Source organism: Eulemur rufifrons, chromosome 29 (genome assembly GCF_041146395.1).
Source record: "Eulemur rufifrons isolate Redbay chromosome 29, OSU_ERuf_1, whole genome shotgun sequence".
Classification (NCBI taxonomy): domain Eukaryota; kingdom Metazoa; phylum Chordata; class Mammalia; order Primates; family Lemuridae; genus Eulemur; species Eulemur rufifrons.
This window is the reverse complement of record NC_091011.1, coordinates 41,863,091-41,880,735: the sequence shown is the minus strand read 5'-3', so window position 1 is coordinate 41,880,735 and position 17,645 is coordinate 41,863,091. Positions and strand designations below refer to the sequence as shown.

At 35.1% G+C, this 17,645-nt stretch overlaps 1 protein-coding gene across 1 annotated transcript in view; it reads left to right on the top strand.

Annotated features, from left to right (window-relative positions):
* The window catches only part of UMAD1 (UBAP1-MVB12-associated (UMA) domain containing 1), a 215,832-nt gene that overhangs the window by 132,113 nt on the left and 66,074 nt on the right, over nucleotides 1-17,645 (top strand). Inside the window, exon 3 of the mRNA XM_069462027.1 lies at nucleotides 1,317-1,390. Within this exon, the coding sequence (XP_069318128.1) occupies nucleotides 1,317-1,390 (74 nt within the window). The remainder of the gene's footprint in view (nucleotides 1-1,316; nucleotides 1,391-17,645) is intronic.

Below are 17,645 nucleotides of genomic sequence, written 5' to 3'. Positions count from 1 at the left end.
AATTTTTATTATATACCATTAAGTCTTATTTTGTGACAGTTTTATATTAATAGATAGGAAACTACAAAAAGAAGTGCACTGATTTATTCAACCAATGTTTACTGAACACCTTTTGTACGCTGGGCCTTGCCTAATAATAATAATGTTGCACAAAACTGAGGACAAAGCTGATAGGCTGGAATGTTCATTGAAGTTCTTGGGTTTTAAACATTTTGGGGAGTTAATTTACCTTAAGTAAATAAACTACCAATTTAGTTCTTGCTTCTTGATTTTAGAATTAAACAGGATTGCATTTAATCCTTTGAAATTCTCATGAGGCTCTTTCTTGATTATAGCCTTTGGTAAACTTAACTTTTGTGTTTCATATGGAAAAGTTAAGCTCAGCGAAGATTTTCATACTTTATTTCCAATCAAGACTCATGACCTTTTTTATATTAACAAATTCCTAACCTTTAGTGTCAGCCAACCATCATCTGTGAATTTGGTAATCTTCCCTGTTGTGGACATTCCTAAAATGGCTTAATTTTATAGGAAGAGCAATTTACAAATTGCTAAATTCATCTCTGATTATACTTCGTAGAAGTAGGCTAATTGGTAGTCTCTATCATGGTCCATTAGTGATAACTAATAAAATAGGCCATTAATAAATTAAACTATGCTTATACTTACCCAACTATGTTTGTATCTGCCCCATATCCTTTGAGCTAGTCTAGTCACCAACTCATTTAGCAATATAGCCCAGCCAGGCCTAGTCTTAGGAATCAAAGTGTTAACTGAAGGCCACCTCATTCATTTGTTCATTGTTCTTTCCTGCTGTAATGATTGTCTTGCATTTGGTTATTACATACAAACATCTATATCTACTTCAAGGCAAATCCACAGAGACGCAAATAAACTTAGAAAGAGTAAAACCCTAAGAAAAACTAATTTGGAAGATATTCATATCATAAAGAGCTTTTATATCAAATAATTTGCCTTATATTAAGTCATAAGCTTTCTTAGTTTATTTGGAATATGACTTGATTTACAAAATATGAATTTATTTGATTTTCCAGAATAAATCTATATAAAACAGGATATGTTTCTGGTTTAGATTGTATGTATATGTATTTATGGATGATTTATGAGACCTGTATAAATTACTGTTCTTAAAAATTAACTTGTTTACTTTGCAACAAAGGAAATAGTGGTTGCTTTCATGATGTGAAACATATAATAACAAAAGATATTTCAAACAAATAGAAGACAGTTTGGCCTCAATAGTATGGTAAATTTTTTTCTGGGTGTTTTTTTTTTTTTTTTTTTTTGCCTCATAGGAGATACAGCAAATGAGCAAAGAATGTCAGCAAAAGGTAAAACTCCAGAAGCTGAAGGCAACCAACCACTGGAGGTAAGTGAAACACCATTAAGAGTCCTTTGGGGGTAAAACTGAACAAGGTACTATGATTACACATTCTCTGAGGATGAATAATAACGTCTGCTCTCCCTATGCAGACAGATGCCTAGATATGAAGAAATAGGTGATCTGCTGAAAGTTGGTGGATCATGGTACAAGGAGTGACTAAGCTTTTCCTAGTGCTGGAAATGGAAGCTTTCTGTTAATAAAAGAGGAATTGAACCCTTAAGTTAAAATATTTAAACTATTTTAGTTAAGTGATTATTTTCTAATACATTTGAGTAAATAGACAGTATATAAACCTATAGAGAAAGGTTTGACAGTAACCCATTCTGAGCTATATTGCCTTACTATTTCCAGCATTAAAGTATACTCTGAAAATGTTCTGAAGAAAGACTAGGCTATTTGTGGTACTTGTTCTTTTTCATATGAGAAAACTATTTGCTCTTTGAGGGTACTTAAAATGTAGTTAGAATACTTTTAATAATAATTATTTAATTTAATATAATTAATACATGTACTAATGTTAGTATATGTAGAAATACATAATATTTAATCACTGACATAATCATCTTGAAGACATAAGAGGAATGTTAACTATTAGGGTGGAGAGGATATCCATGAATTTTGAAACTTTCTCCATGGTGATACACCTCTACCTGTACTCTACTTGTAGCACATGAGGATATTGCTACCTACAACCCGCACGGGGATCTGGCCAGTTTGATTCACCATAATATTCCCAACACTTAGCACAGAGTAGGCAATCAAAAAAAATTTGTTAAATGAATAGCTTAATACAAGCATGGGTTATAAATAGAGAATTATATTTATTTTGAGAAGAGATATTTTTATTTTTTATCTTCATATTTTTCACAGTGAGCAAATATTTTACAATCAAGGAAAAAAATTATTTAAAGATGTGATATAGGAAGTAAATTCAGGAGGAGGAAGAAAAGAATCATCTTTCTCATAAAATTCTGTGTTCATTCTTTCACTCATGCATGCAACACATACGTATTAAACACTGACTATATGCAAGGAACTGTGTAAGGAGCCAAATATATAGTGGTGAAAATAACAGGTACAAGGACAAAGAAAAATGTTCAGCTTATGCATTGAAGCAGCTTGCTCCCTTTCATTTATTCAGGCATTTAGTTGAATAAATTATTCAACTAATAATGCTGACCATGTGTAGCATCTCTGATAGGAAATAAAGGTTTATGTATTTGGGATTTGGTAAATAACTACCAGGATGGTTCAGAAATCATCCATGATTACTTGAGTTTAACTGCTTAGTCAGTGTCTTGGTCTGTTTGGCTACTATAACTAAATGCCATAAAATGGGTAGGTTGTAAACAGCAGAAATTTATTTATTTAGTTCTGGAGGCTGGAAAGCCCACGATGAAGGCACCGGCGGATTTGGTGTCTGGTGAGGGCCCACTTTTTGGTTCACAAATGATGCCTTCTCACTGTGTCTTCACAAGGTAAAGGGAGAATTCTGGTTTCTTCAGCCCCTTATAAGGGCACTAATCCCATTAATGAGGGCTCCACCCTCATGACCTAATCACCTCCCAAAGGCCCTACTTCCTAATATGATCAGCTGGGGGATTAGGTTTCAACATAGGAATTTCGGGGGGGGGGGGGATACAAACACTCAGACTATAACAGTTATGTGATTTATTGGAAATGTCTGTAGAACCTGATTATTTTTCAAAGTTGATTCACTGATAGAAAGAATTCCAAGATTAATTCTTAAGGAAACTTTTAAGATTACGATCCCTAGAGATTTGAAACCAGCTCATTATTGTGCTACTTTCTAGTCTCCCCATTAATACAATCAATTTGTTAATTATTAAGGCTGGATATATATGTTTATGCTATAATAGATATTTCTAACGTGCCTTCCATCTACATAGCTCCTGGGTGTTGGGATGACAGTGTTTGCTATCAGAGAGCTCACTGATGTAGCAAAAAAGTCTCAGGCAGACTATAAATGAGAACAGGCTTAAACCACAGTGCATGAGGATAATAATAAAATATTTTAGAAGCTGTATGTGTTTTGCCACAGAAAGCCAAATAATTATTTTCCTTGATAATAAGCATCTAACATGGAAGTCATTATTTCTCTCCTTTAAAAATCCAAAACCAAAAAATACTGCTGCACACTCCACACCCCCCAGCACTATTCGCTTCACCATAGCCAAGATTTGGAATCAACCTAAGTGTCCATCAACGGATGAATGGATAAAGAAAATGTGGTATATATACACAATGGAATATTATATAGCCACAAAAATAATGAAATCCTGCCATTTGCAACAACATGGATGGAACTCGAGAACATTATGTTAAGTGAAATAAGCCAAGCACAGAAAGACAAATTTCACATGTTCTCACTCATATGTAGGACCTAAAAATTAAAACAATTGATTTTATGGACACAGTAGAATAATGGCTATGAGAGGCTGAGAAGAGTAATAGGGAGGGGAGGATAAAGTGGGAATAGTTAATGGGTACAGAAATGTAGTTATATAGTTAGATAGAATGAATAATATTTGATAAACAACAAAGTGACTGCAGTCAACAATAGATTGGGGTATACTTTAAAATAACTAAAAAGGTGGAATTGTGATGTTCCTACCACAAAAAAATGATAAATGCCTGAGGTGATGGATACCCCAGTTACCCTGATTTATTTATTATACATTAGATGCCTGTATCAAAACATTATATGTACCCTCTATATGTCTATGACTATTATGTACCCATAATAATTAAAAATAAAATAAATAAAAAATAAAAATAAGTAAAAGTTCTATGTAGAGGCTGATGACTCCCAAAATATATCTCTACCTAGACCTCTCCCCTAAGTTCTAGACTGTATCCAACTGCCTGCGTAACATTTCCCTTACAATTTTTTAGGTAGTTCAGCCTTTACTTGACCAAAGAAGAACTATTGATTCCTGGCCCCACACGCTGAATCTTCTCTCTGCCCAAGTCTTTATCATCTCTTTTTAATATCATCATCCTCTGTCTGTGGTTTAATATCATCATCCTCCATCTGCAGGACGCTTGTCACCTCTCTTTCCCTCACACTCCATTTCCAGTCCATCAGCAAGTCCAGTCATCTTGGTCTCTGTATCTGGAATCTAACTGTGTCTCGACATAGTCACTGTTAGGACAGTCCAAGCCACCACTTTTACCAGGCCTCCATTCTTCCCCCTTAAGCCCATTCTCCACATAGCAGACAGAAATATGTCACATCACATCACTTTTGGCTTATAATCTGCTGGCTATCCACTGTAACTAAAGCAAACACTAAGTTCCTTGCAGTGGGCTACAGGAACGCCATGCTCTCTGCACACCTCCATCCCCATTCCCATGCGCCAGCTGCCTTTTTGTCCCTTGATGATGTTAAACTCTGTCCCATCTCAGCCTTTGTAATTGGTAGCCCTTTATTTTAAGCAGAGTTTCACTTGGCTCCTTCCTTATCATGCAAGTGCCACTTATCATGACTACCTCAGCCAAAGTGCCCCCGTCACTGTCACATAACCCTCTTTTATTTTCTCCATCACATTTATCACTATCTCAGATTATTCATTTGTTTACCCTCTGCTTCCCTTAACTAGAATGAAAACAGACTTTGTATGCCTAGAATAGTGTCTGGTACTTAGGAGGTGCTCAATAAATACTTGTTAACTGATGATCTAGATTTCATTTAATGTCATCATGCATCTGCCAGGTTAAAGACCTAAATGTCATCTTGACACATTCTTCTCACCTCCTCATCAAATCTATCATCAAGTCCTATTGATTCTGCCTCCCAAATACCTTCCAAATCTGGTTTCTCCTACCCCAACTAGGTCTTCATCTGTTCACTAGACTATTATTAGACGAGCAGTTTCTTTCCCAAATCTCTTTCTAAAAGAGGACAGCAGGTTTTGTTACTTCCACACTCAAAAAATTCCTTGAAACCTGTATAATAAAGCTTTAACTCCCTGTTCAAACCCTCCTTTGTGAACCTTTTTCTCTGCTTTCCCAGCCAGCGATAACCCCAATGTCCTCTTAATGCTTATGCTGTTTTTTTTTGACTAATCTGTATTTTGAGTTCCTGGAAGGTAGGACTACACCTTAATTAGCTTTATGGCCTCAGCAACTATCACGCTGTTGGACACTTGTGATGTGGCGTGAATGCCCTGTCAATGGTTTCTGGATAGATCAATGAATAAATAAGGGATTCACTTATATTCATTAAATTCCGTTTTTTACTTTACATTATAAACACATGGTTCTATCTCTTCTCACTGTAAAAAAGGATTTTCTTACATTTCTTTGTACTCATTGAAAAAAATCTGTTAATTTACATTAGTTTGGGCACTCTTACTATATTAGCAAGGGAAAGTTTAGTAACTTCAGTTCATTTTTAAAAATATGTACATCTGATCAAGAAATTGTAACTATTGTACTAATAGGAAAGATTCTCACTATTTTAATTTTTAATGACATACAAGAAATGTTTAAATATTATTTATAATGATAAACAGAGTCAGTAAATTAGTATGGGTTCCATAAAGCTTAAAAATACCATTTGTAGTTGCCAAAATATACTTGCTTTTCTAAGGACCCTTTGGAAAAGGTAGCTTTTTGTATAGCAAAATAGGTTTTTTGGTAACTTCAGATAAATATACAGATTGCCTAACTAGTTTTAAGGAATTGTGTTAGACATGAGGGGTAGGGAGAATATAAAGATATGTAAGACTCAGTGACTCTGACTTACAGATGCAGGAATTCTCAATCTATTCGTGGAAAATTAGAAAATTCACCAAGTCACTGTATTGTAAAGTAGAATAAAATAAGTTCCTTAAGCTCCATAACTACAAAGATAACTGAGATTTCAGTAGACGAAGGAATATTTTCAGAGGGAGTCAAGAAAGGCATCAGGTGTTAGGTGAGCTTTGAACCATGAATAATTTTGTCTAATTATCTGATTAATTTTATATGATTAAGAAGTTCCTGAGAAATGAAATTCTTCATTAAGAACATTTTAGAAATACAGAAGCAAATCCTAGTATAAAACTGCTCTACACACATGAATCTCAATGACAGACAATAAAGGGTTAAAAAATGAAATGAATATAACTTGGCCTATGATACAGTGTAGTTTTAATGGCAGTTAAAATATTTTGTTAAGTAGTCTGTGATATTTTTCCACACATTTTATAGCCCAACTGTATTTCAAAACCATGTTCTCTATCCAAGTACGTCTCTAGGCATCGTGGAAATTCTAACATCTAGATGGAATAGAATTTGAAAAAGGGGATCTGGTTTGACCATCAGATAGGTTAATTTTTACAAAGTTGGCTTATGAGATATTTGAATAATTTACACAAAAGATGTCTATGAAAAGTAGCAAATTGATTTACATTAAGTAATTAGGTGGATTTTGTAGTTCGTAAAACTGACAATAATATAGCATCCAGAAAAATCATAGTTTTTCAGTATTTCCTGAAGGGTTCATTTGTCTCTTTTCATTCTCCCTCCTAAAGTAGTTTAGGTTTTCTCTCAATAATAACTTAAATTATTAATAGTTAATATTGTTTCTACCTTATAGTTTCCTATGTATGATCCTAAGATATCATCACCTAAAATAGGATAACTAATTATCATTGAACTATCTAGTCATCAAAATGTGATTTTTCTGAAGTTGTGCTTTAGACCATGTTTTAAAGGTAATTTGTAACTTTTAACAAAATTCACCGTATTTTTGGTGTGTATAGAGTGAGCTCCTATAAACCCATGTTTGGGCTTACTATTATAAAATTAAAGTCATGCCCAGGCATGATGGCTCACCAGCCTGGGCAACACAGGGAGACCCTGTCTTTACAAAAATAAAAAAAATAAAAAAATTAGCTGGACTTGGTGGCACACACCTGTATTCCCAGCTACTGGGGAGGCGGAGGCAGGAGGATCGCTTGAGCCCAGGTGTTTGAGGTTGCCGTGAGCTGTGATTGTGCCACTGTACTTTAGCCTTGGTGATGGTGTAAGACACTGTCTCTATTAAAAAAGAAATAATTGAAGTTATTATACTCTAGTACTTGGGGAAAAAGTTATAATTTGAACTAATTATTCAATTAGAGGATTATCCACATCCTTTTGTTTCATCTTTTTTTCTTATAGCCCTTTTGGGTAAACTTGATAGTGAGTTGTAAGGACTTTGCAGCTACTTACTGTCTTCTGCAGTCTAGGAGCCTGTTACTTACAGCTCAGAGGGATAAACCCACAGATTTACAGGGGGCCCGGTTTTGAGTTTTTACCATTATGACTCATCTCTTAAGAGAATAAACATTACAGGTAAGCAAGTAGTCATTCTTTTCTAATTTTCAGTCTTGGAAAGTGTTTTAAAATATTGAAAACTGGAACCTTATTAGCTACTGATTTACCAGTTACCTGTTCTTTTTGGTTTTGTAGATGTGTTTTGGGAGTTGTGAATATGTAAGTTTCAGTTTTTAATATAACTATATCTAATTTTGGTGACTGTGAATTTTAACCTAGTTTTAGCATATATTTTTAGATTAAGTGTTTATTGAACTTAAATGTCTTATATTTGTAACTGCAAAAAATATTTTTAAGATTTGCCCTTATTTTTAATCTCTAAGACTAAGGAATATTTTTATTTACCTACTTATTTTTATTTACTTACTGGGCGAAAGATAATAAAATACAAAAACAAGCCAATAAAAAACTCCCCCCAAAACCATAATTCCATTTGTGTATTTGTCTTGGGTGATAACTAATTCACATATGCATATTGAGACACATATAAAATAATAACTAACAGATGGTATAGCTGCAAAGTAAGATTTATAAAGATTATTATCAGCTGGTGGTATTAAGACACTCCTATGGTTATAATGACAGAAGACACAAAAATTATTTACAATAATAAACTGTGACACTAATATCTCCCCCAACTTCTGTTAACAAAAGTAGCTTATTGCTTATTTAATATAAATTTCTTAACGAAGACTTACAATAATCTTATGGCAAATTTGTACTAGGAAATTTAATAGACAGCAGTTACAAAAACAGTAAGTAAGGTAGTAGCAATAACAATAAAAATTGTTTTGCTAAACTTGTTAGGTGCATGATATTAGAATTTCTGGAAGATAAGGTAAGGATTTAGGGGACTTTGTTTATTCAGGGAATTTCAAGCACACTTCTAACTCTAGTCCTCAGAGGTAACTTTTGAATACTGTACAATTGTAAACAAAAGTATGAGTACTTTAGAACTAGGTATGGAAGCTGCATTGTGTATGTGTAAATAGTTGAGTTACATGTGGAATTCATAATTCAGTAATTTAGGGAACAAAAGTTTTTTTATTCAATTCTTTTTTATTTTTAATTGACAAAAATTGTATGTATTAATGGGGTAAAAGGCAATGTTTTGATAAATTTTTATAATGTGGAATGATTAAATCAGGTTAATTAATGAATTCATCACCTCACATACCATTTTTTACGGTGAAAGCACTTAAAATCTACTCTTTCAGCGATTTTGAGATATACAATTCATTATTAATTGTTAGTTACCATTCTGTAGAATAGATCACTAGTTTTTTCCTCTTGTCTCACTGAAACTTTGTACCCTTTAATCAAACATTTTCCTTTTCCCCATCCATCTTCTTTCCTCAGCCTGAAGTTGATTTTTTGAAAAAGATATGGGATGCATGTATCAATGAAACATCTTAATTTTTCTTCTGATGTGTTTTCGTACTTCTATTATGTCTTTCACAGAGCTGTAGGAGCCTTTACACTCTGTAGGGACCAATTTCCTTGTTGCTTTTATTTCAGATAGTTATAAAAATGAAGGAAAATATCTTTGAACTTTGTGAATTCCACATGTTGCAGACTTTGGTTACCATTCCTTAAAAGAAGGGAATAAGATTAGTGCATTACAAACTGGGTTCTGTGGGGAGAAGAATTGGGGGTATAGGAAAAAGGAGACTGGAGGGGGTGATTCTCAAGAACAATTTCAAATATAGGAAAAGTTCTACTGGATGCCAGGATTTTGGTTTTAAGAATTTTTTAGTATAACATGGTATGTAAGTATATATATTTAAAGTGTTGGGTATATAAAGATGATTATAAAACTATTTATTTTCATAAGATATTCATAGTCCAAATACAAATATAATGGATATTGATACTGAAGGCAGATTAAATTGGTACAATTATTTTTGGAAAGCAGTTTGGCAATAAGTATTAAGAGCCATAAAGATGTTAATTTACTTTGACAGTAATTCCACTTTTAGGATTCTGTTCTAAGAAAATAATCTTTTAAATCCACAAGTTTTAAGTGCAAAAAAGATGACATATTTACTCAGTAGAATATTTTTCAGTTTTCATAAATGACACTGATGATGAGTTTTCAATAAAATATAAAGATACAGTACTTGGTTTGATAATTTTAGTTAAAATATGATCTACAAAATTGTATGTATAGTATGATTGCTACTATGTAAAAACTGCAGAAAAATATGATGTGATACATAAAAACACTAATAGTAGTTGCATTTGGGATTACAGATACATAGGTTAATTCATTCTTTCCAATGTTCTCATCTTCCAATTTGTCTACAATGAATTATCTTATATTTTAAATGATAGTAATGTTGGTAATGAGGAAATAATATATTCACTCAAGGACAGTTTTTGCCTAATAGAAGAACTATTTTGTATAATAATAAAACAGTAGAACAGTCAATCTATTGAGGATATCTTTAAGGAGATACGTTTGCGCTTTCCTGCCTTGGCTCATTTAGGTGTAAGATCTCTTAATTAGTTGATCACAGAGCACACATCTGATCAATATTTGTCAAAACATCTGTCCCCTGACACCCAGGGACCTTTCCAGCAGGGAGAAGAGTGAGGTAACTTGGAGGTTACTCTTCATATCTCATTGGACATTGCACAGCCCAAACTTTTCTCCTTAATCAACCTGTCAGTATCATTGTGCTACTTATAAAGGCATATTTTTTCCTGAAAAAAGTTTGTGAGCCTACTAGTTTGAAAACGTATTTGTCTAAAGATCTCACTTTTTCCTTTATATCTATGATGCTGAGACTCTTAATTTGAAAATACTAATTTCTATGTTTATAATAATTAGTTTATGAGAATATAATTTTATCAGAGCAATGCCAGTATTTTTATTCCTTCTTTGTCTCTCCTAATATAAAAACCCTTTGTCATTTCTGATTTCTTTGGAAAGTGAAGCACAGTTAGATTATTGCACTCTGTCATTTGAACAGTAAATTTAATTCTTTGATGTGTTTATCCTCTTATGCAGGATACCTTTTGGTAAGAAGATTTTATAGAATGCATTTCTCCAACCTTTATTTTCTCTGAATTGCTGGGTCATATAATAGAATAGAAAGTACACTTTTGCTGGACTCTTTTGCTCGCTAAGTATATGATTTAGGTCATGTTGCTAAGCTTCTCTTCAACTTCAATTCTTAGTTCATGAAGTGGGTGGATTAGATACAATGTCTGAGATCTCTTCTTCCCCAGAAGTCATGGCTCTTGGCCTCTTTGGAAAACAATTTGGAGTTTTGCCACCAAATACTAACCTTTTTAATACTGCTTTGATGGGGGGAAGGAGGGACGGGGGTCTGCTGCATAATGAAGAGATTTTAGGCATTGATTAATCAAGCTTTATGCCTGCTAAGAAGGAATAGTTCAACAGTCCTTGCGGGTAAATTGTCAGACTGCGAAAATCACTTCAAAGATCCTTGCTCTCACTAACAAAGTATGTTTTGGGAAATGATAAATTCAGCCACTTGTAAAGGACAAGTAAAGATACTTTTTATTATGTTTTTTAGTCTATAGACTCTTGATTTTTATATTTGACAATCAGATAGCATAGGTTGTTTCCCCAAAACACTGCCAAGATAAGCTTACCTGAGGCCTGCTTATCAAAGTTTGTAAAGGTCTTTTCCTTAACTTCAAATGTGTACATTTTTGTTACCATTACCTCTGTGTCACAATTTCTGTTTTCCTGGAAAAAAATTATAATTGAAAAGTCATAATTCTGGTACTTTCTTCTGGCTTCCATTAGGGTTAACTAGCACACTGAAACCTAATGTTCATTCATCCAGCCAGTGAGGCCAAACCATGTGAGGTGTATGAGAGCTGCCCCTGTTTCCATCCAAACTGCACATATGGTGTGGGTAAGCCAGTAATGTGAGTTTTACGCAATGTTTCTGCTCATGTACACAGTCTGTTGCTCAGCACCAATTATTCCCTGCCAGAAACCCGCTAACCTGCTGCTTTTGTAGCTCTGCTTGATGAAGCTAGGTAGCTTAAAATGATCACAATGATATTCAATTTTAGCAATCTTAGTTTGTTAAAGTTGTATAACATTAACTGCCTACCTCATTTGTTGATTGATCACAATTGATTGAGATTAGAATCAAAGAACTAGAAACTTGCTCCTGCATTGCATGAAGCTACATTAGAGCCAATATGTGTTAATTATACATATTTAGAAGAAAAACCAAAATGTGGAAATACTAGCTTTTTGCTAGTTTTCTGCCTCTAATTTAGAATTGTTATTTAAAGAACCAAATAGAATATTCTGTGTATACTTTGGTAGTCACCTTGCTGCCATTGTTTCCAGTTTTCACTTTAGCAGGTTTAAAAAGCACAAATCAGCAGGGTGAGAGGTCCATGTTGGGAGAACAACTGTTCTCGATTTTCCACAGCCATCTTTTTTTCTACTTCCCTGTTTTTTAACTAGTAGCAAATGGTCCTTATTTTGTCCTTTGGTTCATATTACAGTCGTAACTTCTCGAGACTATATAAAGCGTTCAAATTAAGGTACAACCACATTTATGGTGTCGTCACACACTAGAGAATTCCTTGTTGAAGGATAAATTTCAACTGTGTCTTCAGGCAATGGAAAAGTAGCATGCAGGTATGTACTTGGTCTAATTGACATTGTCTGAATATTCCTTGTACCTATTGAGGATTCTTTTTGTGACTATGCCTATAAAAGTGCACCGGCATGAATATGTAGAAAAAACTCATACTTTAGTTAAGCTCAGCGAAATTGACATAGATCTTGCATTTCTTTCCAGACCTAGCAGGCCCATTCCTTACTGCGTGCCAGATTTTTTGTTTGTTCTTAATGAACTCCTGTGTTCTTTTTACCCTGTTCAATAATTGAGATTAATTTTCACACAGACAAGGACTGTTTAATATCTACTTTTGGGATGTCATATCCTTAGGAAAATACCTTTCACACATCACCTTTTAAATTAGAAAATCATTATGGGTGTGAGTTCATAAATTTTTTCTAATACCAGTTATGTAATAGAAAGATATATATACTAGAACCTCCTAATATAAAAGCTAAAAGCCATAATTTTTTTGAAGTAATAGCAACCCACATTTCTCTTCCTTTTTGTGCCGCTTGCAGAGGGAGAAAAGACTGGCATATATCATACCTGAGAGCACAGTATTAGTGGACTGAAGTACCATTTACATAATAAAAAGCATATTAAAACTTTCTCAGAACTTTTTAACTGAAAAGAGTCAGTAACCCATTGCCTAACTCTACTGATTAGGTTGGTGTCTGTTGGAGAATAGTTTGAAGAACATGCTGTTTATTTTTTCATCAAGATATTCTGGGATTTATGACTAGCTCAAGCCGTCCCGTTGGAGAGCTGTGTATTTCTACCTCATTGCCTTAGTCCTGCACAGATTGCCTTCTCTGAACTGTTTTTCAGCTTGATTGAATAGCTCTCAGAAACTGTTGTGTGGAATACACTCTGATATTTATTACAGAGGTATTGCTAAGACGTCGTCTGCCACATTACATAGTTTCCCCTCTGTGAAGTCCCACTTAGGTCTTCTGATTTCTTACCGCTTTTATATTAACAGAAAATATTTTGTTTCTCCTGCAGTGGCAATAGTCTCTTTTTCTCATGGTCATTGTGAATTTTGTGCTTAGTCATTTTTCTTCCATTTTCTTGGGCTAGAAGGAAGCTCAGACCTAAATTTACAGCTCAGTTTTAGTATTAATATTTACGTAGGACCTTATGGGATATGCATCTGCATACTTTATTTTCATCTTACCTGATGCTCTACTTCCCTTGGACATGATTTTTAAATTTATTCATATATATAGGAATCTTGTTGGCTGCTTCAGATTCATTTTGTAGAGGAAAGGCTTAAAATATGTACATATATGTAAGTATATGTAATACTATACAAAAAAATTTATATTTAGAGGGTGTTTTTTATTTAATAATTTTTAGTGATATATATAATCCCCAATTTTAATCTTCTTTTGCTCCTCTTTCTTTCAAGAAATAATATGAAATAAAACTATACTTAGGTTTTTTCACATGAGAATGTGTGTTACATTGAGCACCTTAATTAACCTCACTCCATACTTCAGGTGGAGGCTGGCAGGTGGCTACACACTAATCTCCAGTGTAATGTGATTTCTTCAGGGTCCTTGCTGATTGGACGATGCAAGTGAGAGGAGCCTCCTTTCTAGGTCATCAGCTTCATCCAGCTGCTTTCAGACAGGGTGTACCCCAGGCATCTGCAGCTCTCACTACTTGCCACATCAGCCACTTTATGGTTTCTTTCTACATATACTTTTTTTACCATGCTCTAGATACACGTTTTAGATGGCTCACCAGGTGGATTTAGGATATCAATATGGAGGATGTAGGAAAAATGACTACCCAACTGAGAGAAAGAGAGATTGTCTTGGGAGTAATGGTTTCTCACAGTAGCAAATTCACAGAACCCCTGCAGTAGTGTGGATAGCTACAAGATCATGAACTTCATCATCAAACAGCCTTGGAGCTTGGATCTTGACTTCACCACTTAACCTAAAGGGTTTCTGTAAGAATTTAGTGGATCAATATGTAATATGTATTTATATGTCTATATACATAGTGTCTGACATGTATTGGACACTTGTTGTTAGTTCTTTTTAAATTAGAAGGAAATTATAATTGATGCCTTGAAAATCATGCTGAAGCACGGTGGGAGGGATTAAATTGGTTAGGCACTATGCCCACCTGAGAGTTACAGAGACCTGAAAGGCAATGGTTTAATTTAGGGCTTTATTTTTCCCATGTGATGAGAAATCTGGTGGAAGATGGTTGAAGTATTGATTCAAGAGCTCAGGGATGTCAAGGCTTAGGTCCTATGAGTCTCTTTTCCTCATAGTTGCAAGATAGCTATTGCAGCTCCAGCTATCACGTTTACTTTCCAGGAAGCTGGAAGGAGGAAAACAGCAAAGGGAAAATAAAAGTGCCTGTGTCTATAAACTTTCCAAAACACCCTAACAGAGTTTTACTGTCTATATTGCGACACTTCTAGTGGCAAGGGAGCCTGGGAATGTTTTTTAGCTTGGTACTTTCTACCCCTAGCATAATGGGAACGAACGGGAGGTAGACTGCAAGCAGTCTTTGATATAAATATCAACCTGTTTTGCTTTTAGAAGCTTAATCTTTCCAATGGTAAACATCAGTGGGGATCAGGGGACAAGTAGGGAGAAGCACCCATTGGTGATGACTGGATTCTATTTGGAGGCAGGAAGTCTCTGAGTAGTCAAAAGAGGACAGGAAGTAAAGAAAGACATTTATTTTTTTTAAATCTCTGGTAAGCTAGGCATGGTGCTGGTAGGAGATACATATATTATCTCATTACTTTTCACAGATGAGGTAGGTGATACTATCTATATATTTTATAGAGGAGCAAACCAAGGTTCAGGAATATCAACTTCCCAAGGTCACAAAACCAGTAACATTACTGGAGCCGGAATTCAGCCCTGTGCCTGACTGACCACAAAACCTTTGCTTTGCACCATACTGCTTTCCTGTCTCCACTACATAAATAACCCTGCAGAAACCTGCCATTGCACTTCGCTTCCGTTTTCTGTAGTGCTTTGTACTACTGAGGTCCACAATAACTCTGTATTGACTTAAATGATTTGTGTGCAGAACTAAAAGCGTTATATAAAAGGTTGCTGCTGTTGGTTGCCGAAGGCTGTAGACAGAGGCTGGGAGAGGCAGAGGTGGTTTTTTTCTCTCATCACCACCACTCAGAGGTGGTGATGGCTGCCTAGGGATTTCTGCCTTCAGAGTCAATAGCACTCAAGGACATTCTTTAGGACAAAGGAAGTGTGACAAAGCAGCAGTGACCAATGTCAGACAGCCAAAATCCAAAATTGAAAGCTCATAGAATGACTTGGTATAGAGATGTATCTTCTCAAGTCAGAAGCCAGAGAATTATCCTTGACTTCTTCCTCTTCCTAAATCAACCCATTTGATCACCAAGTCACTTTGTTTCTACGTCCTCTGCCTACCTCACTGATCTGTCCTTTCCTCTGCCTCCCCACTGCAAACTACAGTAATACAGGCCTTCTTATCGTTCACATGGACTGTTGCAAAGAGTTTCTGTAATGGCCCCTGACCCCCAGTCTTACCTTCATACCGTCCAGTCATTTGCCCACATATCTGACCATGTGGTTTCCTTGCTTGATGGCATCAGAAGCTCCTCAGCTGCCTATAGGGTAAAATCCACTGACTTTAGTCTAGTGCGCCTGGCCCTTCATGATTCGGTCCTGCCCCTCTGTATAAACATCCAGGTCTGTTTTATGTCCCCATTCAGAGCTTCTTACCATATCTTGAGCATACTCCTTACTCCTGGAAGTTTGCATGTGTAATTTCTCTCCCTTTCCTGGAGAGCTTTCATTATCCCAGACCCCTCTTGTTCACTTGGCAAATTCCTATTCATCCTTCAAACCTCTGTTCAAATATCTTTCATCTTTGATGCCATCTTTGTCTCCCCTAGGCAGGGTGAATTCCTCCCTTCTGCTTTGTTAGCACCTTGGACGTCCCTGTGTTCTAGCTTCTTGTATCATGAGCAGGAGTGTCGTGAAGCGGGGATCCAAGTTGACTCATTATTGTGTTCCCTGTGCCTAGCACTGTGCATGGCGTGTATCAGCCACCCATAAATGTTAATGTTTGATGTGTGCAGTAACACTTAAATTAGACCAAAGACAGAATAACTTGTCTGGTTCATTACTCCAAGCCCTGAAAAACTATAACTTTAGATAAGTTTCTTACTTTTCAATGCAGAGTAGTGGGAGTATATTTGTAAAATTACCCCATCTCTCTACATTGAATTTTCTCACCAGGTTCTTCACAGTTTCTGTTAGTTTTAATGATTCCCCTTATGCCAGCTGAATGGTGATTCTATACCCAAATCCTCAAATGACTCTCACCTCTCTTTTCCGATTTAACCTGCCACATTGATTTTGTATTGATTATGTATTATGACTTTCCTCAAAACTCAGTTGTGTTTTTAATTGTTTTTTTTCTATATCTCAACTGTTCTGGCATCCATTTATGACTAAAGACACATTTTTAATTGTATTTTTTAAATGATTCAAAATGTTTTTTCTCTTATTTTAAAGCAGTGATTCCTAAGGATCTTTTTGTATATGTTTTGTTCTCATAGTGCAGGACTTTTTTTGCACAAAAATTGGAAGGATAAGCATCTGAAGATTTCCTTCAAACTGTGAATATATATTATTACTTCTCAAATTTTTAATCCCCAATTTTTAATATATCAAATAATGTTTACATTCAATAGTTGTTTCTATTATGCTATGTCTGATAAGTTACCGGTAATTACTGGAAGAATGTAAAATTGCTGAGAGCTGCATAAGTGTGATTTCTGCAGGGTCTTCATAAGTATGATGCACGAGTGCTGGGAGTTGCAGAAATCCCACTTACGCAGCAGGGCCACTGACTCAGATCAGACAGAGGAGGGCCATTTTAGTTGGATAAATCTCTGTGAATGTTACTTGTTTGTTTTTTCCACGCCTATTGACAGTGAGAACCAAAACCAGTGTTCTGTATTTTCAACTTAAATAGCTCTAGTTTTGCTCTGAAAGAAACGTGGGTTCAGATTCTGATAAAAGGTTATGTTGTCACAAAAAGATCTGATGAGTAAGTTTGTATTTGCATTTTTTATATTGCCTAACTGAAACCTGTTTAGCTTGGTTAATAAGTTATAATTCTCTAGCTTTGCATCCAAGTACATTTTTGAAATATTATCCACGTACAATTTTGAAATAAATTCCATTTATTTCACCAAATATGCTCAAACACCTGTTTTGGACAAGGCTCTATTAAACATTGTTCTCCATGTCTGA